The 20,226-nt window shown below is 58.6% G+C and overlaps 2 protein-coding genes across 14 annotated transcripts in view; both read right to left on the minus strand.

The window, feature by feature from the left end:
- Positions 1-257: 257 nt before the first annotated feature.
- Positions 258-10,308, minus strand: INPP5E (inositol polyphosphate-5-phosphatase E). 4 transcript variants are annotated; one of them, XM_041725043.1, is made up of 11 exons: positions 10,206-10,308; positions 8,597-9,602; positions 5,360-5,483; positions 4,108-4,205; positions 3,708-3,832; positions 3,501-3,620; positions 3,173-3,280; positions 2,489-2,650; positions 2,289-2,404; positions 1,538-1,674; positions 258-1,293 (listed from the first exon to the last, which is right to left on the minus strand). In XM_041725043.1, exons 2-11 carry the CDS (start codon positions 9,313-9,315, stop codon positions 1,161-1,163), a joined length of 1,842 nt encoding a protein of 613 aa, XP_041580977.1. In that variant the 5' UTR covers positions 9,316-9,602; positions 10,206-10,308; the 3' UTR covers positions 258-1,160. The 4 variants fall into 4 exon arrangements, with proteins under 4 accessions (XP_041580977.1, XP_041580976.1, XP_041580979.1 ...); XM_041725042.1 differs by having other exon boundaries at positions 10,190-10,298; XM_041725045.1 differs by having other exon boundaries at positions 8,597-9,491; positions 10,206-10,294.
- Positions 10,309-10,552: 244 nt separating this feature from the next.
- SEC16A (SEC16 homolog A, endoplasmic reticulum export factor) overlaps positions 10,553-20,226 on the minus strand; it is a 34,452-nt gene continuing 24,778 nt past the window's right edge. For 5 of the 10 annotated variants that reach the window (XM_041724617.1, XM_041724616.1, XM_041724619.1 and 2 more), the window contains 12 exons: positions 19,829-20,065; positions 19,255-19,337; positions 18,212-18,358; positions 16,231-16,311; positions 15,998-16,054; positions 15,804-15,915; positions 15,291-15,431; positions 15,053-15,126; positions 14,426-14,500; positions 13,905-13,964; positions 12,965-13,042; positions 10,553-12,126 (listed from right to left, as the gene is read on the minus strand). In XM_041724617.1, coding sequence (XP_041580551.1) covers positions 12,058-12,126; positions 12,965-13,042; positions 13,905-13,964; positions 14,426-14,500; positions 15,053-15,126; positions 15,291-15,431; positions 15,804-15,915; positions 15,998-16,054; positions 16,231-16,311; positions 18,212-18,358; positions 19,255-19,337; positions 19,829-20,065 — 1,214 coding nt within the window. In that variant the 3' untranslated portion in view covers positions 10,553-12,057. The remainder of the gene's footprint in view (positions 12,127-12,964; positions 13,043-13,904; positions 13,965-14,425; positions 14,501-15,052; positions 15,127-15,290; positions 15,432-15,803; positions 15,916-15,997; positions 16,055-16,230; positions 16,312-18,211; positions 18,359-19,254; positions 19,338-19,828; positions 20,066-20,226) is intronic. The other 5 variants (XM_041724620.1, XM_041724618.1, XM_041724623.1 and 2 more) reach the window with 3 other exon arrangements.

Consider the following 20,226-nt stretch of genomic DNA (forward strand, 5'->3'; position numbering starts at 1 on the left):
CTAGGTTTGGAAGCAAGCACTAATAAAGTGGGTATAGTCTCCTTAGGAAGTGACTTCATTCACTCAGGTCTGGGGTATCCCCTTCTCTCTGAAAAGCTCTTTCCAGCCAGCCCCTTGACTGGGGAGGTGGCCAGGTGTGGAGCAGATCACAGTGGGGAGCCGCAGTGTACACATTTCCTGCCTTTGAACTGGACACCCATGTTTTCTGAGAACATGAGAACAGGCTGAGTGTACAAATAATTTCTAGGACTCAATCTTTCGCCAGAAAGAATTTAAGATTTAACATGGATTTATTTAAAAATATAAAATATGGAAAAATAAATAAAAGGCTAGATTGCCCCTTGGTTTTCCCACATTCACAGCCTGTCTCTAAGAGCCACTGTGGGCAATGATAAGCTCAACCCTTGAAAGAAGAGATCTGGAATGTGGCGGGGACACTCTAGCTTCCCCTGCTTCCTCAGGCCAGGAAATGCACTACTTAACGTTAATGCTATTTGAGGCTGACGATATGTAAAATGGTCTGAAATCACCAAAACCAGGAGAGGAGAGGGAGGTGGTTTCATGGCTGGAGGGGCCAGGCCATTCCCCCAAGACAGGTGGCCCTAAAACAGGCCAGACCTCATCCAGCGGACAGTGGACCACGTTCCCTCCTTGGAAGTCAGTAGGCTTTGGCCTGACTCCCCGGCCTGGGTTTGGTCTTGGTGTACTAGGTGGGAGGAGGCCCCTGCAGCTCCCTTGCTTAGGGACCCAGCCCCCTGTGCTCAGATGGGAAAGGGCACGTCCCAGGGTGCACCACAGGTCAACTCGAGTGCTGCAGACACGGGCTGGGGGGGGGGGTGGGGGTGGGCAGAGGGTGCTCCAGGCCATGTCCCACCCAGATGTCTGCTCCGAGGGACGGCGTGGCCCATGCGTCCCATGTGTGTGCTGCCCGCGGGGTAAAGGACATGCCGTTAGTGAGTGGGGCTGGTTCGTCTCGGGCACTGCCACGATGCTCTTCAGCCACCTCTCAGGTTCTTGGAAGGAAAGCATGTGAACCTCGAGCCGTCGGTCGTCGGCTGCCTGGAAAGGGGGAAAGTCCCCGACAGCCGCCTCTTCCATCTTTTTAGGGGGCTTTTGGTCAGATAAAAGGCATGGAGGCAATAGTGGTCCTCGAGCAGACCTCAAGACACGGTACAAATTGTACTCGAGTGCTGATTCTTCAGTGCTTGCTGTCTCTGGATTTCTTTGGAAATCCGTCTTTTGATTCCTATCAAGTACAGCTCTCGGTCAAACTTGCCAGCAGCTAGCGGGATGCTGTGGAAGAAGGGGCATCAGCCAGGCGGGCCTGGCTGGTGGCTCAGCCACCCGTTCCCCGCGGGACTTGGAGACCGGCCGCGAGCAGCAGGACTCCCCCCCCCCCCCCCCAACCATGGGGCTGCCACCTGTGTGACAGCTGCTTAAGAGCAATCCTGGACCCACCTGGGGTGCCGCCCGTTCCCAACCCCCAGGCCCCGAGGCCAGGACATAGGAGGACATGTGTCAAGGGTACTGTACTGACTTGTCTCTCCCCGGCCTCACTTTGACCCGGAACAGGCCATACACGGGGCGGTGGTCAGACGTCTTGATGCCAGGGCAGGAGGAATACCTGACTGGACAGATGTCACCCTTATGGCGGCTTCTGTACATGACCCGGTCCTGCAGGAAAGACCCCATACACAGGAGCCCCAATGCCACACAGCTCGGCCTGCGTGTCTGTCACCTCGGCCTTGCTCACACAGTCCCCAGGCAAATCTCTCTGGAGCCCATGCCCAGAGCCCCTCACCAGAGCCCGTTGCACCCACAGGTGTCCAGGCAGCAGGTGAAGCTTGGCTGTGCTGCAGGTGGCATCTGCTAATGCCCAGGCCTGTGAGTAGGTAGAGGCCGAGGCCGAGGCTCCAGCCCTGTGCCCCAGAGCCAGGTGCAGGTGCCCAGCCTGGAGCTGCGGGTCCCGTGGGGGCCCCTCCCTTCGCCTGTGCAGCCAGCAGCTCCAACCAGTGATAGCATGGGGCATGTGCCCCACTGTCCCAGGCCCAGCAGACCACCCTCAAAAGGGCCTGTTGGGAGGGCACTGAACCCAACCCCAGCAGTCTCAGAGAGGTGTGGTCACTAGCCCAGGGCAGGCACCGCCTTCAGGGGTCCTGTCTGGCTCAGGGGCCCATGTCTGGCTGCACCCCAGCAGGCCCTGTGGCTTGTGGGCACTGCCCTCACACCCAGGCCTTGGCCACAGAGCAGGGCCACACGGGGAGGACAGGCCGGCACCAGGTGCTCACCGTGTAGGATGGGGTCCTTTGCTTGGAGGTGGTGTCGTAGGAGTCCTTACCAATGTCGAACTTGTAGGATGGAAGAAAATGGATGTCTGGCTCCTGGAAGCCCTTGAAGATGGACCCTGGCACAGTCACAGCCTCTCATCAGCCCCCTCGCTGCCCCTCCTTGGGGATGGGAAGGCCGCACCTCGCCCCCGAGACCTCACCTTTCTTCATTTCCTGGGTGAGCTGGTCATGCTGGAGCAGAGCAGACACCTTCTCTACCAGGTCCTGCTTCAGGATGGCCTCCACGGCCACACGCCCACCACTCAGACGGAAGTTGAAGTCTCCAAACCAGAACACCCCATCAAACCGGGTGGTGACATCCGCTGCAAAAGGAGAATGCCCATGAACCCAGCCCTCCCCGTGCTCACCATGCCTTAGCGACAGGGACTGGTCTGGTCTGTGTCCCGCTCCAGCTCCCTGAGCCACAAGCAGGGACTCCCCAGGGCAAGGGGGGAGTGTGCACCACGTCCTCCTGGGCCCACAGTCACATTCACCACCTCTTGTTTCAAACAGCAGCAAACACCGGGGACGGCACGGCCCTCACACTCACAGGAGCCCACCCTTCCCTTGCACACTGCCTCCACCAGGGCACCATCCCCGAGGGGCAGCCAGGAGGCAGGAGGGCCTGTCGGAGGGGCTAGTGGGAAGGACGCAGACCCAGCTCGGGAGGCTGGGCTCCTCGTGGAAGGTTCACAGCTTGTGAGGAACCCACTGCCAGGCCGTGTTCAGAGCTAGTGACTTTCTAGACTTTTCTGACCTTGATTCTCAAAAGCTCTCCAAGTTTACTCTCACTCAACTACTTGGAGAATAAGGACATGGACATGGGCACATGGACAGGGCCTCACCGGCATCGGAGCGGTAGGGGCTGGTGTCAGGCACACTCTTGGGCAGGGCCAGGCCCTGGATGGTTCTGCTATAGTCCAGCAGCCTCTCGCTCACCTTCCCATCACCAGCTGTGAGAACAGAGCATTAGTGGGGGCTCTCCGGTGGGGCTTCTAGACATGAGGGAGCCCCTGCCCACCAGATGTGCTCAGCAGGGGCCCCATACCCTCCTCTTCCCTGTAGCAGGGCCAAGTGCCATGAGACAACATGGTCCCAGGTGGCGGGCCCCCTGTCTTCCAGGCCTCTCCCGGCGGAGACAGGGGAGCAGAGTCCCTGATGCCTGGGACTTACAGGTGAAATGGGATGTGATGAAGAGAAAAGAGGTGCCGAAGAAGGTGAAGCTGACGCCCAGGGCCCCCTTGGTCTTGATGTGAGATACCATGCGCGTGGTCACCGTGGAGCTCTCCACCTCTGTGGGACAAAGGGGTGGGGTGACTGTGGCCCGGAGGCTGGGTGGGGTGCCCAGGGTGCTGGCACAGGGCAGGGCAGCCCGCATACCTGAGCAGAACCAGATGAGGTCCCTGCGTATGAGCACGGACATGTAGAGTGCCCCATGGGCTACCGAGTACAGCGTGACATAGCGGGGACCCAGTGTCTCCTGCAGGCGCGTCTCCCACTCCCGCCTGTGGAGGGAAGTGGGGACAGCTGGGGAAGGGGCCAGAGCCTCCCAGCCCCGCAGCCAAGAGAGCCCGGCCATCTGGCCTTGTCCTGCAGGGCCAGTGGCGTCTCGACAAGCATATGAGGGCTCCTGGGCCACCTTGTCCATCTTCAGTGCAGGCCCTGCAGCCTGAGTGTCACCCCCCACAGGGCTCTCGGGCCACAGCAGCTTCAGCCCCAAAGGCCGCCTCAGAGCCGTTCACAGGGCCTCGGGGGGCTGACTGGGGCAGGGGTGCCCTACCTGTCGGAGCAGCCCTCCTGGACCCCGATGACATACAGGTCCTGGGCGTAGTCAGCCTCAGCAGGCAGCAGGAGCTCATCCAGGTTTGGGGGCAGCTCCTGCAGAGGACCGTGCCTAGTGGGGCTCCCACTGGGCCTGTGGTCCCAACCTCCCCCGCAGGACGCATCCAGGGGTGCCCAGGCCTGGGCTGGCATCTGTGCCCCTCCCTCGCCATGCAGCCCGTGCCCCCAGATATGCCCGGACGGGGCACGGTGCTCCCAGATGTGAGCGCTCCTCCACCCTGCGGCCGGTTGCACGTGCACTGGGCTGGCCTCCAAGCCCTCGGGGCCCTGGACGAAGAGCGCCATCCCACACATGGGCACGGCATCCGAGGGGCAGCAGTGCCGCCAGCCTGTGCACCTGCCTCCTTCAGCCAGAGGAACAGTCACTTCTCTCTCCTTCTGGGGGCTGTGTCGTCAGGGCTCCTGGTTACTCAGCCAAACCTCGTCCCCTCCCCAGGGTCTGTCCCCAGGGCCAGCCTGGGGCACTACTGTGCGGAGTGAAGGGCCTTCTGTGCTGTCGTTCCCAAGCACGGTAGCCCGTCTGGGCAGCAGAAGGCACTCGAGATGCCACCACGGCAACCATTGCCCCACTGGGCGCTAGGATCGCCCACCAGGCAGGAAGTCCACACCCAGCCCCAGAAATCACAGCACCCCATGTGCAAGGCATGGCACCCACCAACCCAAGGATGGTCCTTGCAGTGATGAGGGAGTACTAGGGAGACACAGCTGAGCTGCAGAAAAAGCCAACGACCCAGCATCCAGGGGCCCCTAAATCAAGAGCTAGAGATAATGTGCAGACCTCTGGGCCAATGGCTGTCAGGACACAAGGCGCCTGTCACACCAGAGCGGCTGGAGGCCACCACTGTCCCCTCCTCACAGAAGCTGCCCAGTGACCCCGAGGCGACAACTACCAGACCAGGCCGTGCAGGCTCACTGATGGTCACAGTTGGCCCCGCAGTGGGGAGGTCACATGGGAGTAGGGGCTCTTGGGAGTCTCTGTCCCCTTCTCTCCATCTGCAGCGAGCCTACAGCTGACCCCAAACAAACGTACGCGTAAGTCATTGGTCTCTTCCCCATCAGGCCGTGGGTGAGGCAGGTACCTTCCAGCCAAGGGGCTTCTCTGGGGGTGACCCAGGCGTTAGGGAGGCCGGGCAGATGGTGCGCAGCCTGGAGGCCCCAAGAGAGGATCTGAGTGGGAGCGGGGCACATACCTTCTGACCTTGCATGTTCCAGGTGGCCACGAAGAGGGCCAGGTTGCGGTCTGGGAAGTACCGGGCCAGCTCCTCCGCCCCCATCAGGGCCCCACTTGCCAGGAGACTCCCCTCGAGGTAGCTCCTGCAGAGAGAGGGCAGGTCCAGAGGGGACCAGGTGCAGGGACACACCGGGGCACGCCTGCCAGCCTCAGGCCCCTCACAACGTGGAACCCTGGTTTGGGGAGCTTTCCCAGAGCTGGGGTTTCCTGAGGCTCTGCGGGTGGCATGTGGCATAGCCACAGTTCACTGTCCTCCTGGAAACCCACTGCATTCACAGCCCTACAAACACCAGCACGAGTTCAACTTTTTCGTCACCTCCTGTGACGAAGGACGTGAAGGTGACGTCTGGGCTCTTCCAATGGGGCCTGTAGGCCTGGCCCTAGCCCGAACCACCCTCTGCCAGGGGCTCGCCTCTCCCTCCACGTAGCATCAGGGCCCAGAAAGCTTCAGGGGCATGTCCACCCTCATGATAGTGGACGCTCAGGACACACCTCAAGGGTTGAGCAGCACGGTGCATGCAGGGTCACAGCCTTGGCCGTGGAGCACCTGCCACTCTGCCCGCCCCTGACAACGCGGCCTACAGGGCTCCGGGACGGGCCACCTTTCCGTCAGAGCCCTCGAGAAACCAGCCCAGGGATCCCTGAGTGGCGCAGCAGTTTGGCGCCTGCCTTTGGCCCAGGGCGCGATCCTGGAGACCCGGGATCGAATCCCACGTCTGGCTCCGGGTGCATGGAGCCTGCTTCTCCTTCTGCCTGTGTCTCTGCCTCTCTCTCTCTCTCTCTCTCTCTGTGTGTGTGACTATCCTAAATAAATAAAAAATTAAAAAAAAAAAAAAAAAAAAAGAGAAACCAGCCCAGTGTCCATTAGCAGACCCGGAGTACTTTCCATGCCTGCTGACTCTTCATGCCAATTCGCTATGAAAACCTACACTTTACTCTTGCAAATAGGAACCATGTCCTTTGAAGGAGATCATATCAAGGGCATGGCCGCATGGTCTGGCTGAAGCTGAATGCTGTTCTAGGAGGTCCCACACCCTCCGTCCTAGGCCCTGCTGGCTCAGCCTCACGCCAGGGACTCGAGGGCACCTTGTCCTCTCGGGACCAGTCCGTCTGCAGGGTAAGCAGGATGCAGCCGAGAGCGGAATGCTGCAGACTCCGTCCCAGGCCCTGCAGCCTGTGTGCCCCATACCTGCCCCGCAGCAGGCGGCCCTCCTGGCATAGGGGCCACTGCTCCACCCTCAGCCAGGTCCCACCCTGGTTGTGGACAGTCCCTGAGCCGAGAGCCCTTTCATGCTTTCTGCTGGCCGGGGCAAGAAAGCCAGGACCTTGTGACCTAGGAGGAGTACGTACGACGCCACCTCAGTGTCCCTGAGGAAGAGTTAGCGCCACTTGGCCGTGGATGCTGCTGTACAGGGGCCCGTGCCCTCCCCTCCCACCTTACATAGCAGGAGACAGCCACTCTCCAGTGCTTCACAGGACCATGTGCTCACGCCCATTCCGGAGCCCACCAAGGGCTGGAAAGGCAGGTCGACGGTATCCCCATCAACCTGCTGTTTGCTGCTTGTCTCGACACAGTGACTCGAGGACCCAATTCTGAACGTGATTCTCATTCCAAGGAATGAGCGGGCTATGGGCACAAGTCCCATGCAGTGCACCCAGGGCAGGATCACTGCCTGTGCACCAGGAGGCCTCACCATCTACAAGCAGCTGTGACTCCCTCTGCCTCCTGACCCTCAGAACCTGTGCAGGGGACCCCCCAGCAATGGCCTTGCAGAAGTGACCAGTTAAGAAGCGACATGAGAGCCTCCCGGGTTTAGGGCAGGCGCTGGGTCCAACGACCAGTGCCCCTGAGAGGAGACGCAGGCATGGTGGGCAGCCGTGTGAGGGCAGAGGCTGAGGGATGTGGCCACAAGCCAAAGGACACGGGGGCCCAGAAGCTGGAAGAGCCAGGAAGGACCCTCCCCTGGAGCATCTGAGGGAGCATGACCCTGCGACATCGTGGTATCTGACGTGAAGGCTCCAGATCTGGGAGACAATATAGTCCTGTTGTCCTGAAGCTTGTGGCCATTTGGTTCCAGGTGCCCAGACACCAGCGCAGTGACCATCCCAGCTTCCCCGGTGCCCTGTCCAGCTGGGCTGGTGCTGGTCTGGATGGCGGAGGGCAGCAAGTGAGGGAAGTGGGGCCAGGGCTATACCTGGGACCTTGGGGGCCATGTTGGGGAGCGGGTGGCACAGAGAACCCCAATTTAGGGCCACGGCCCCAGCTGGGAGCAGAGGCCAGGGCCGACCAGTAGGAGGGGCCAGAGCTGTGAGCGGGCTGGTCCGGCTCAGAAGGACCAGGCAGGGAGGCCTTTTCAAGCTGTAGCTGGGCACCTCGTTGTGCACCCCACAACCATGGTCCCCAGAGATCAGACGCAAGGGCTTTGGCGATCTGGGCACAGAGGGATGTGGGACACCTGGTGTGTGAGTGAGGCCAGAGGCACATGGGAGAATCCTGAGTGAAGGGAGGACCGCAGGGGAGGGTTCTTCTGAAGCTAAATAAAGTCAATGTGCTAGTTGACAAGGTGGCTACTGAAGTCCCACAAAGGCTGGACACCAAGTGTCCTCTGTGTGCATGGGGCCAGTGGGGTGTTCAGCAAACAGTCCCAGAGCCTCAGAGGGATCGGGACGGGACTGGAAGCAAAGCGCAGCCAATCCGGCCCTGCCTGCCCTCCTGCCGCCAGCAAGTGGGCCCCAGGGCCCCCCTATCCCACCGTGAGGTCAGTGCGGTCACAGCCCGGGCTGCTTGCCAGCCAGGGGCTCCAAGGGCTCCTCCTCCGCAGCCACATGGGGAAGTGGGAGCACCACTCACGGTGACAGCCCCACAGCCGCACAAATGGTGGCACAGATTCACGCGCTGAGCCCTGGCCCCACTTCATGACCTGACAGCGCGAGAACAAATGACACACGGTACTGTGCACAGGTCACGTCCACATCTGAACCATGGTTCACAGGCACGTGCGCCCCAAGTGCTGCTGAAGCATGGGGAAAGTTCTGGAAGGGGTGTCCCTCCGGAAAGGAGCTGGGAGGTGGGCACTTGGCCTGCCCGTCTCTGTGCCGCCCCATTCTAGGAGAATACTCTCCCATGCTGCTTGTGGAGGTCCACACACGCTAAAGCAAAGGCCACGATGATGCCCCCAACCCCCAGAGCCCCTACCTGCTCCGGACGTCCTTGGCGCGGATGGGTGCCAGGAGGCTGAAGGAGGATCTGGCCTCACAGACGAGGGGGCTTGGGGGCCAGCCAGGGCCCAGGCTGCTGTGGGCACGGAACAGTCTGCTCTGTAGGTGGGGCTTGCCATCAGCCGGACCCGAGTCCACTCTGTGTGTGGGCCGCAGGGACTCGGGGGCCACCTTGGGGTCCACAGGAGGCAGCCTGACGCTGGTCTCGGCCACGGCCCCGTCCCGGTGCAGGAGGTCCAGGGAAGTGCTGATCATTCCAGAGATACAGTGGCCCCATGAGGAGGGGCTGCCACCTGCGCTGTCCTGGGCCCGGCGGGATGTGGGGATCTCCTGCAGGGAGGTACTCAAGCAGGGTGGGGACCCAGGGGGGCCGGGAGGCCTGGGGACCTCGTCCTGCAAGGAGCCCCTGGAGCCACCGGTCCCACTGCCGGCCGCCAGGTCCTCCGGGCTGGTCCGAAAACGCCGCCGCCTCCACGCTTTCTCGTCCAGTGACAGAGCCCGCTCCAGCCTGGGCTGCAGCGGGGGCTTTGGGGTGAAGGGCTTTGCCTTAGCTTCTGGGTCCTCGTTGCTGATTTGTGCTGGAAAGGTCAGAGGGAGCACCGGGGTCCTCTTGGGATCCTGACCGTGGTTGGTAGGCAGGGGCCCCAGGTGGGGGGCGACGTCTTTGCCTGTGCTTGGGAGCTGTCCCTTGAGCATCCTGTCCTCAGGCTGCGGGGCAGAAGCCTCTGAAGGGCCCAGGCACGCCAGCTTGCCAGTTTGGACGGCATAGCCTGGGGCCAGAGCTCACAGGTAGGAGCTGACCGGCCCAGCAGGGACTCGGCTCCTGCTGGGGCTGCCGGTGAAGCCCAGGCTCAGAAGTCGCTGGGCAGGCTCTGAGGAGAGAAGGCGCAGGGGCTCCCGTTGGGGCCTGGGGCGCACTGGTAGGGGCAGGGCCAGCTGCTGCATGGCCAGGAACCCTGAAATCCTGCAGTCCACACAAGAACCTAAAGTAGAACCGTGCTATTAGCCTCCTACAGCCTTGGCCCCAACGCCACGTGACTGCTCCTGCCCAAGCCCCACTGCAGGGGGACAGGGACAGGCCAGCAGCAGGCTAGCAAGTACGCAATCAGACGCTCGGCCTGTCTTCCTCCTGGGAGGTGGGTGCAAGCTGGCACCTCTCAGGATGGGCCTGCTCCTCTGTGGGGCGTCAGGGGCGGAGGGGGCGACTGCAACCCCCCAAGGTCAAGGCCAGTTCGTGCAGCCTCGAGGGGTCTGGTCCCTGCGCCCTCACTCACTTGCGGGCCCATCACCATCACTTGATCCCACAGGCCCCGCCCAAGAGGGGCCCCTTTGGCCGGTCGGCGGCCCCGCTGCCGCCAAAGGCCCCTCCTCAGCACCCACGAGCCCGGGCGGCCGCCGCAGGGTCCCCTTGGGGTCCCCAGGGAAACAACCGTGGCGCAGGCGACCCGCCCCCAGCCCGTGCTCCGGCCCAGGGGTCACCCCGCGCTCCGGACGGTGCCCCCGCCCCGCCCAGGGGTCACCCCGCGCTCCAGACCGAGCCCCCGCCCAGGAGCCGCCCCGCGCCCCGCACCTCTGCCCAGAGCTACCCCGCGCTCCTGCCGAGACGCCCCGCGTCCACCTCTCAGCGCCGCCGGCTCCCCGACCTTGCGGGCCCGGCCGCTGCTCCCGGGCAACGGGCGTCCGGGCTCGGTCCCTGCAGCGGCCCCTGGCGGCCGGAGGACCCGGAGCGCCCGCGAGCGCAGAGACCCCGCCCCCCACCCGCGGCTTCCCAGGCTTCCCAGGCTCGAGGGGGCGAGGCACACGGGCCGCACCTCGCCTGCGGCCTTGGCGGGGTCTCCAGGGGACCTACCAGCACCCAGCACGGAGAGGCGGCTCCTGTGTCCCCCACCCCAAGAGGACCCACAGACAAATGTAAACAAGAGGTGATAGCGCCTGCGAGCGCAAAATACTTTATTTACCAATTTGCAGTGTAACAATTTGCACTTAGGAAAATAACAGCTCCCGCCGGGCCCGGAAGGGAGCCTCTTGAACCAAAAGTCGGTGGAAGTCGGCGCAGACAAGGGTGGGCAGGCCAGATGGGGGGGCTGCCGAGGGCGCCGGGAAGGTCTGGGGGCCCAGGACCCCCACTGCGCACCAAGGGACGCAAGGACGCTGCCCCTTCAACCCGGACTCTCTCAAAGTGACAGGAACAGATGTATTGAGCCTGCCTGTAGGCAACACACGGGAAACCTTCAGTGGCCTTTCCTGGATGACCCAGGGACCTGGGGAAATGGGGAGGCCTGCGCAAATTCCATGTTTTTACCGTTTCTGTACTCAGATTTAAAACACCAAGCAAACTACGTTCCCCAGCAGAACCTACAGAAATTATTTCCTAATGATTCTTATAAATATTTAAATCTTTTCTGCAGTCTCTTCAGACCTAACAAGAATGTGAATAATTTCAGGAACAGTCGATGAAGCCGTAAAGCTTGGAGTCCAGGGAGAGGGCTCTCCCTTCTGGTTTCCTGTGACTGCAGTCAGCACGCTGCCTGCAGAAGATGCTGGGGTGGGTAGAACAGAGGCAGAGCCTTAGATGCAGAGCACGAGTCAAGAAGTATTTTCCACCCCTCTCTTCAAGATGTCACCACCCCCTGAGAAAGCAAGGCAAGTGGATCACACCATGAGGACCAGTCGTGACTCTGGCACAGGCAGCGTGGCCATCCCTAGCGGTTCCCCGAGGAACCTAATCCCACTACTCACATACAGAAAAAAACCCAAATCAGATTTGTTGTGGTGACAGTTTTAGTACCGGTGGGTTAACGTGGACTGGTCCCGGGTGGGAAAGACAGGGCTGCCCCTTGTGCACGGGCAAAACCAGTCCCCCTGGGTTGCGTGGGACACAGACAGAAGAAGCTGGAAACGTCTTTGCTACCGGATGGAGATGCACTTCAGCGATTCGGACCTCCCTCAAAAGCTAACCGAATTCTTGCTAAACCAAGTCCACATTTCCTTGAGGGCTTTGATGCAGAAAGGACCTCCCAGGGCCACAGGCGGGCAGTGGAGCTTCCCCTGGGCCCAAGGCTCGCTGTTCACTGTGCATGGTTAGGTTCTCAGAAACACCTGGGTTCCTCAAGAGCGAAGTCCTTCCTGTAACAAAAATGCCTCCAGCCCCACCCAGCATGACACTCTTCCACAACTGAGCCTGTCTGACCCTTAAGTCACTGTTAGGTGAAAGATGACACAGCGAGAGCTCCCGTCCCAGCCAGCGTCCTTCTGGAGCTGCACCTGACTCGGGCCATCCTTCAGGGACAGAAGTGGTGGAGGAAGAGCGACTATGTCACGTGGAGACACAGCTGCCCATCCAGAACACAGGGATGCTGCAGGTGATCTGTTGGAGTTCTTGGTGGAGCATCATAAGGATTTCAGGCTTCGGGATACGGCTCCAGGATGGGGACTCTCCTAGCTCAACACTGGGTACTTCCTCTGGCCAGTCCTCCCCATCCTTGAGCCTCCTGAGGTGGCAGAGGCCTGGAAAGACAAGTCAGAGTGCTGACTCCCACTCACCCAGCCCCCAAGGCCCGTGGCACCTTCAAACACCCGCCACTCGGGTGTGAGGGACCATTTACACCAACACACAGCCCCGGTAATGGACCAAGGCAGGACCAGGTCAGGGGGTCTCTTTAAAGGGGTCTGCAGTTCTGTCAGGTGGTGAGAGGGGAGCTGACCCCAGGGGCCGACCCCCAGGGAGGAGAGGCCATGGGCCTCTCCTGTGCTCCCTCGAACATCTTAGCTGGAACAAACATCAAAGAATTTCTGTAAAGCACAAACCACAAGGCAGAGATAACAGAAGAAAACTGCATCGTGGAGCAGAAAAGCAGATGTGTGGCAGCTGGGTGGTACCCTGGGACGGGATACAGTAGCCCCGGATCGGGGTGGCGGGGGCCAAGAGCCCGGTGCAGAGGGAGCAGGCCGGCCACCCCGGGCAGTGAGGGCAGGGGCTACACCAGGACACGTGGGGTCAGCTGAGAGTTTACACCCTGAATGCCAGGATGACCCCTGCCACAACCTCCCCTCTCCCTGGCTCTCCCCAGGCTGGCTGCCGGTCTGTACACTACGGACAAGAACAGGGAGGGGAGGGGAATGAAAGGAAACATTTAAGAACATTCCTCAGTGAAGGATGGGCTGCCAGGTGAAGGGTGGCCAAGGGCCACATGGGAGGAGGAAGGGCAGTGCGCAGTACACCGGCAGAAAAGTGCGGGGCCCCAGCACGGCTTATGCCAGAGCAGGGTCTGCAGGTCAGCAGGTGCAGTGGGGGCAGGCCTGCCGCCCGTGTGGGGATGGGGGCAGGGATGCAGGGGGCACCGACCTGTGCAAACGGAGCCGGGCTGTAGAAGGGCACGGCTGGCCCGGGGACACCCCCTGCGGGGGCGTGGTCGCTGGGAGCCTAGAAGCACAGAGAACCCACATGAGCGCAACGACCTCACTGGGTGCTGTGCTCCTCGGTGCACACAGACACTACTCCTGGGGAACCACTGACAGTACTTCTAGGTAAGCCACAGAAGCAGGTCTAAGACGCTTCTCGCAACACTGGATTTAATTACTTCATGTTTCAAAGAAAAATAGTAAACATAAAGCAGCATGCAGAGTAAAATGCCTCAGAAACCAGAACATGCAAAAAAGTAAGGAGTGCACAACACCAAGACATCATGTTAGTGTCTATTTTAAGTGGTTAGTAAACATTTTCGATTACTTCAGACCTAAAAAATCCAGCTATAAAATCCAGTGTTTTCGTGTGCAAATAAAAAGGTCAGAGGAAGCCTTCTATCAAGCCAATGGAAAAGCTTCAATGCATGATACACAAAAAAGATGAAGTATTCCTTTATCTCCTGCCCAGGCTGGCCAGAGGACAGCCTCCCTGCCGCCCTCTGCCAGGCCACTGAGACCAGGAATCCCTCCTGCCCCCGTGGGCATCTGAAACCCACTCATATACGGTGAGGCTATGCCTGAGGCCGGCCATTTGGAAAGAAATCAATCCAGAAAGAACAAAATTACAAACTGCATTCGTTTACTAGGAAAATCTTGGGGTCCACACGATCGCCAGTGTATCAGGATGGCTCACGACCTCCCTCTGAGGACATGGGGAGAAAGGAACACTGCATCCTCTGGCGTGCAGTGGATGGGGGGCAGGGGCAGTAGGTCGCGTTAGTGACAAGGGCACGACGGCCAGCCAGCACAGCGCTCTCAAAGGGAACACAAAGGCGACCCAGTTCAACTCGTGTTCAGTGAGAATTGCCAGCCACAGGTACCTGATAAAAATGCTGGCTTACTTCACGTGATAATGAACTCATTGAACTACAGCGTGAAAGCTACAAAACAGCAAGAACACACACAAAACAGACAAATAAAAAATCAACATGCATGTTGCTGCTCCAAGCTGTCAGTTTAACCCCAAAGAGCTTCAGGATGCCATTAGAATCAGGGCAGTCCAAACGGGAGAAAAGCCAGAGTTAGCGTAAAACACCTATTTGAATGGACAGTTTTTATGAAGAAATAACCACTAGCTGGGGGGACTACAGTGGCCCTGCTGTGCTGAGTGGAGCCTGGGGCGTATGTGCTCCAGCCCTGCTCGACCTGGGGCTCCCGAGAGGTTCTGTGCAGACAAGTGGGAATGTCTGTGTCATGTTCCCATGACACCCTGCAGGTTCTTAAAAGCTGCTAACCTGCCTTCTACTCAACACTTGCTTTCAAAAGAAGCCATTGGACAGTACACGTGAGCCATGTGCCAGCCGGGCTTCGGGTCAGGGAGCCTCCTGCGAGGATGCCTTACCTCTCCTCCTTGGGAGCTGTCTTCACGGGCAGGTGGGAGCTCAGGACCGGGGAGTGCCGCCGCCGAGCTAAACACCTGCCAGAAGGAGACATGCAGCCCTCCATATGGGACGCTCCGCCCCACCTCAGGCGCCCCTTTGAGCACCGGCAGGACCCACGGGCTCCAGGGCTGATGGCCAATCTCCAGGGCACACGGACCCTGGGCCCTGCCCGCAATGGCCTTGTAATCCCATCTCAGAGCAGGAGACAGGCTTTGAGTTCTGTGACCCCGTCAATGTCAGGCAGCTAATTAACAGGGAGCCAGGCTTGAAATCCACTCTGTCCACCTCATACACCATACTCTGAATGATCCTATTTTACATGCAAATTCTAAAAAATTAAAAAAAAACTTTACAACCATGATTTCAGGAAGACCGAGTTAGCTACCCTGCACACGTGGTTACTCTCTGCATCTCTAGTAGCCATTCATTCAAGGAGAGAGACTTCCAACAGACACAGGCTGTGTGTGGGCCCTGGGTATACGGTGGGCCTGACCACCAAGTTGGCGAAGGTCAGGGCCAGCCTGCCCCCATGGGGGAGTGAGGCAAACCTTCACCACCACCCTGCACGTCCTGCCAGCCCCGCTCACCTGGGGCTCTGAGGCAGGTTCTGGGTTGGCCGAACCCCCTGCGGCCCCCTCCGCGGGCAGGGCTTCCTCTGCATCTGTGAAGGGGACAGTGCGGGAGACTGTCAGTCCCACAGGAAGGCTTTCCCATGGTGCACTCACTCACGAGGACAGAGAAGCGAGTACACCCCTCTTACAGGGAGAGTAAAGCCAGAGGCTCACAGAAAAGGGGTCAGAGGTCAGAAGGCCCCGTACCACCTACCTGCATTTGGTCCAAACAAGTGAGGAGGAATCGGGAGCGGGGCAAGAGGAGCAAAAAACTCTGCAGGAGCAGGAGCTGCCTCGCTCCGCTGAGGGCCCCCTGGGTTTAAAACGTCCACGTAGCGTGCTCTGGCTCCAGCTGCTTCAGGAGAAGCGGCAGGTTCAGGCTGGTGCACCCCACACCCCCACCTCCCCAGGGCCCTACCTTCCCCCAGTGGAAGAGCGAGCGGGGATGCAGCTATCCACACAGCACTGCCCACCCCACGCCCCGAAGCTACAGGTGCTGCGCTGCCCACCATCTGCGCCGCCCAACATCGGCATGGAGTCTGCTGAGCTGGGCCCTCCCACTCCGGAAGAGGAGAGCTCTCCCTGGGACTCGCCCAAGGGAAACCAGGATCCCTCTGCAGACAGATGGCCTGTCATCTGACGCCGACTTACAGACTCTAAGCCCTGGCATCACGGGAGGACCAGCAGGTTCTCAAATAAACTCTAACCTCTAGCTTGACTGTGTTACCTGCTTTCCTAGAAAACATGTTCACAGAGGCCCTCGGGGGCCCTCCAGGACCAGGGGGCCCAGCAAGCGGAACCTTGGGGAGCGAGGCTGGTGGTGGGGGCGGAGCCTTCTTCTGTGGAGGGAGAGCATCTCAGGGAGTCATGTGAGGACCCGAAGTCCCCCCAGCCAAGCAAACCCTGGGAATTCCGACTCACCTCCTCCTCCGGCTCATTTACATCCACCCACCGGTTCTTCTTTTCATCCCAGACGATCTGCCACGGTTGTGAGAAGTAGAGACAGACGTCAGGAGACACAGCTCAGGGGACGCAGAGCCTGCTCCCTCCACACAGCCCACCCTCCTGGAGATGCCACCCAGGCCTGCTTGGCTGTGGAGACACTACACACCAGCACTGGCAACGTTCCTCAGGCTGCACTCCATCATACTCACTGATTTGTTCTTGTCGTCTGGCAAATAAGCTTCTGTCCTTTTTTTCCCCGGGAGCCAACGGAAGAACCAGGATTCACTACTCTAAATGTAAAAACCATAAGAACCACCTTGAGGACACGGTGCTTGGTGACAGAAGCCCATCACTGAAGGACAGATTCTACTCTCAGGACGCCCCAGAGGAGTCGGGCCCATGGACACAGAGCAAGAAGGGACGATGTGCAACAGGGACTGAGGTTCAGTCTGGAAAGGGGAGTCCTGGACACAGGCACAGACGGCGGCTGCACAGCAGCTGGGGTCTAACACCATAGAACCATGACCTTAAAAATGACTAAAATGCTAAGTTTTATGTTACGTGTATTTTGCCACAATTAAAACATCTGAACACTGAGCCTTTTAGAGCTTTTCCTGTCTAAATGCCAACGAGTGGCAGATTCTGGCATTGTTCTGGACTAAGCAGTGGCGAGCAGGCTGGGAATGTCCTGTGGGACCTCCTCAACACAGTCTGTCGCCCTGCGTCCTATGCTGAGAGGATTTAGGTGTCAGGGATGCTTACCTTATTCTTCATATGCTATACTTCAGTTTATCTAAAATATGGAGAAACAAGGAAGCAGCAGGTGTGTGTGTTCTCAAACCCGCCACTCTGAGCTCTGCGGTGGAGGCGACACAGTCTGCATGCTCACAACGGGTCAGAGCGTCATATTTTAGCCCAGGCCCAAGCACACTCTGAATTAAACTTGTGTTTCCTTAACGATGCTGGCCATTAAGGGACACCTGGGCAGCCTAGTGGGTTGAGCATCTGACTCTTGGTTTCGGCTTAGGCCGAGATCTGAGCTGTGGGATTGAGCCCCAAGTCGGGCCCTGTAGAGAGTCTGCTTGGGTCTCCCTCTGCTCCTCCCCCGAGTGCCTGCTCTCACTGTTTCTAAAATGCATACATCTTGAAAAAACAACAACAACAACAAAAAAAACCCCACCAAAAACCACTAACCATTAAAAAAAAATTCAATATGCTGAACTGCATGAAAATTAAGAATGTGTCCTACATAAGCTAACATTGAGAGTAAAAAGGTGGTCTGCAGACTGAGGGAAGATCCTGGTGAGGGACACATCTCACAGAGGACTCGTGGCCAGGACATGAAAGGGGATGAGACACAAGCCAACACTACAAAGGAAAACACACAGGTGGTAACGGCACATGACAAAGGTGCTGGGCAAGGAAGCAAAGCGAGAGCATTAGGAAGCACCATGAGCCCCCGCTGAGAGGCTGCTGTGGAAAGGCCGACAACCCAATGCGCATGGGGAACAAGGATCGCCCTGCTGGTGACGAGGAATGACTGGGCCCCTCCGGCTCTGCTGGGGGGAAGGTCACCCAGTACAACCGTCCAGGAAAACGGCCTGGAGGCACCTCCCTGAGAGAAACGAGTGCTTTCACCAACAGAAGACAGAGAACGATCACATGGGTTTCACGTAATGACCCCAAACTGAAAAACCGCAAATGTCCATTACTGGAAAAAAGGACGAACAAAATTATAGCACCTGCATAAAACAGATGCTATTATACGATGATTTAAAAATCAACCACTGTTATAGGAAGTTCTAGTATAGGAGAAACTAATGGTGACAAAAGTCAGAGAAGGCCATCTGTTGGCCCCACTGTTGGGGTCAGAGAAGGCCCCTCAACAGTGGGGCCAACCACTGTTATAGGAAGTTCTGGTATAGGAGAAACTAATGGTGACAAAAGTCAGAGAAGGCCATCTGGATACACAGAGCCTCCTGGGAGGCTGGCCCTGCTCCAGCTATGCTCTGGGTGGTGGTTATACGGGGACAGACACACAAACACACATTAAGCTGTGCACACCTCCCTGTCCGCAAAGCACGCTTCCAATGCCTTTGTCCCGCTGCCAGTGTGGGAGGAAAGTTGTCTGTGGGAGCTGAGCCCCCTCCCCAGGCGCCCCCACCCTGCTGGAGGTGGGCTCTGTGTCACCTTCTTAGGCTCCTTGGCCTCTTTCCTGGCTGCTTGTGTAGGTCTCTTCACTTCGGGAGCGGACGTCAATGGCGGCTGCAGAGCACCTGAGCTGGCACACTCCCACCCTGGAGGGACCTCAGAGTCCTGGGACATCCTGGAGGGGCCCTGTCCCAAGGCAAGAGGGGACAGGTTCACCTGGGGCACCTCCCCAGGACCCTTTAAAGCATCACCAACGGGGCCATATCACTAGCGACAAGAGCAGAGTGAGGAGAGGGCAGGAGGCAGCTGTCCCTGCCTCTGGACCTACTCTTACAAGCAACCTGGTCAAGGCACGTGGCAGGACTCAAAACGTGCCAAGGCACGTGGCAGGGGGACCATGGAGTCCAGGAGGCACCCATGGGCTGGAAGAAGGGATGTGCATGTGAGCACCAATGGGCCGCTGGGCAGAGAGGGGCAGGGGACGTTTTAAAACACAAGATTCTTTTTTTTTTTTTTCTTTAAAATACACATGGCTGAGTGAAGACTCCTTTTTATAAACTCTTTTTTACGTGAAAATAAAGCATTTTCATGGTAGAACACATAAGGAAAGTTTAAAGTACAGCAAGTGCCTGTGACAGCGTGGCCACAAAGGCCTGGGTTTGTGGGAAGAAGGCTGTGAGACCCACTGTGCAGAAAACCAGGTATCCCTCTCCGCTGGGGCCAGAGCAGCAGACCCGGTGTGTCTACCCAACACGTCTAAGAAACTCGGTGATTTCAGGACAACCAGTGAGTTTCCGGGATTCCACTGCAGAGAAAGGGGTGTAGAACCTGGGAGGCCTCTACGTTTTAGAGAAGGGACTGTCTGTACACCAAGTGATCATCCTCCTCAGCAGTTTCCACCGACCTTTCACACTGTGAGGGTTCGAGCTACCTTACAAGTGCTCTCCTGCTGAGGAGCAACTTCAAAGATAATCTTGTTTACACCATTCTCCCCCTACTCACAACTGAAGAACAAGTTTGGGCTCCTGATCAACGCAACTTATGGAAAACAAAGAGCTTAGGGGAAAAAAGTGGGAGGGTACCAGATTAGCAAATTTTCCACCAAAACCCTCTTCTCTCAGCTCCAGAAGTGAGTTTCTACCCAGCGCCTCTGGTGGCAACACCCCTGTCAAGAGAAGAGAGAACTGCCGTGGTCTCTATGCTGACACAGCACAGAGACCACAGCACATGGCAGATGGACGCGCACACGATACAGCAGTGCTCGGAGCCCAAAACCAGAGATGTTCCCGAAATAGCTTCCTTTTGAAAGCCAGGCCAATGTTTTGCTTTGTTCATGGGCGCACAGGCAGGCAGGCGCCCACTGGCACAAGAACCATATCAATTGCGGAGGAGGCTTTGGCCTGGGCACAGCTCAAGGCCAGCTTGCCACAGCTGGATGCCCACTTACCTTCCTTACTCTAACACGCAGCCACATCACAAAACAAATGAGTACTGACATCCATGAGCCACCCAGCCTACCAATTCCAGGATCCTCAGTATGCCCTGGCTAGGGAACTTGTCTCAAGTCCAAATGACTTATGGCTTTTCCACCAATCCCCTCCTTGAATGCCAAACCCACTATAGTTCTGCTCTCGGGGTGGCATCAAGCAGGCCTACCTGGGTCCTGGGTCCTGGCCTCCTGCTCACTTCCCTGCAGAGGTGGCACGCCAGGTGGCAGGCCAGGCCCCAAGTACGGAGCCACAGGGTCAGGCCCAGAGGGCTCTGGAAAGCCAAGGGCAGCCCCTTGGGGTCCACAGCCAGGCCCCAGCTCAACAGGGCCCTCAGGTGGCAGCACCGGGAACAGTGGCACCCTGGCAGGGACGGCTGGCTGGCTGGCAGGGAGCATTGACGGAGCTGCAGCAAAAGAGCAGAGAAGAGAAGCCTGCCGTCACTGGTGCTAACTCCAGTCACTTGAAGGAGCTAACTGGTGGTGGCCAAAAGTTTATCACATCCTTTTGTGTGGCCCCGTTTCTTTTGTTATGGGCCCAGGGAGCAAATCGTCAAGACAGAAAGTG

Source organism: Vulpes lagopus, chromosome 12 (genome assembly GCF_018345385.1).
Source record: "Vulpes lagopus strain Blue_001 chromosome 12, ASM1834538v1, whole genome shotgun sequence".
In the NCBI taxonomy this organism is placed as follows: domain Eukaryota; kingdom Metazoa; phylum Chordata; class Mammalia; order Carnivora; family Canidae; genus Vulpes; species Vulpes lagopus.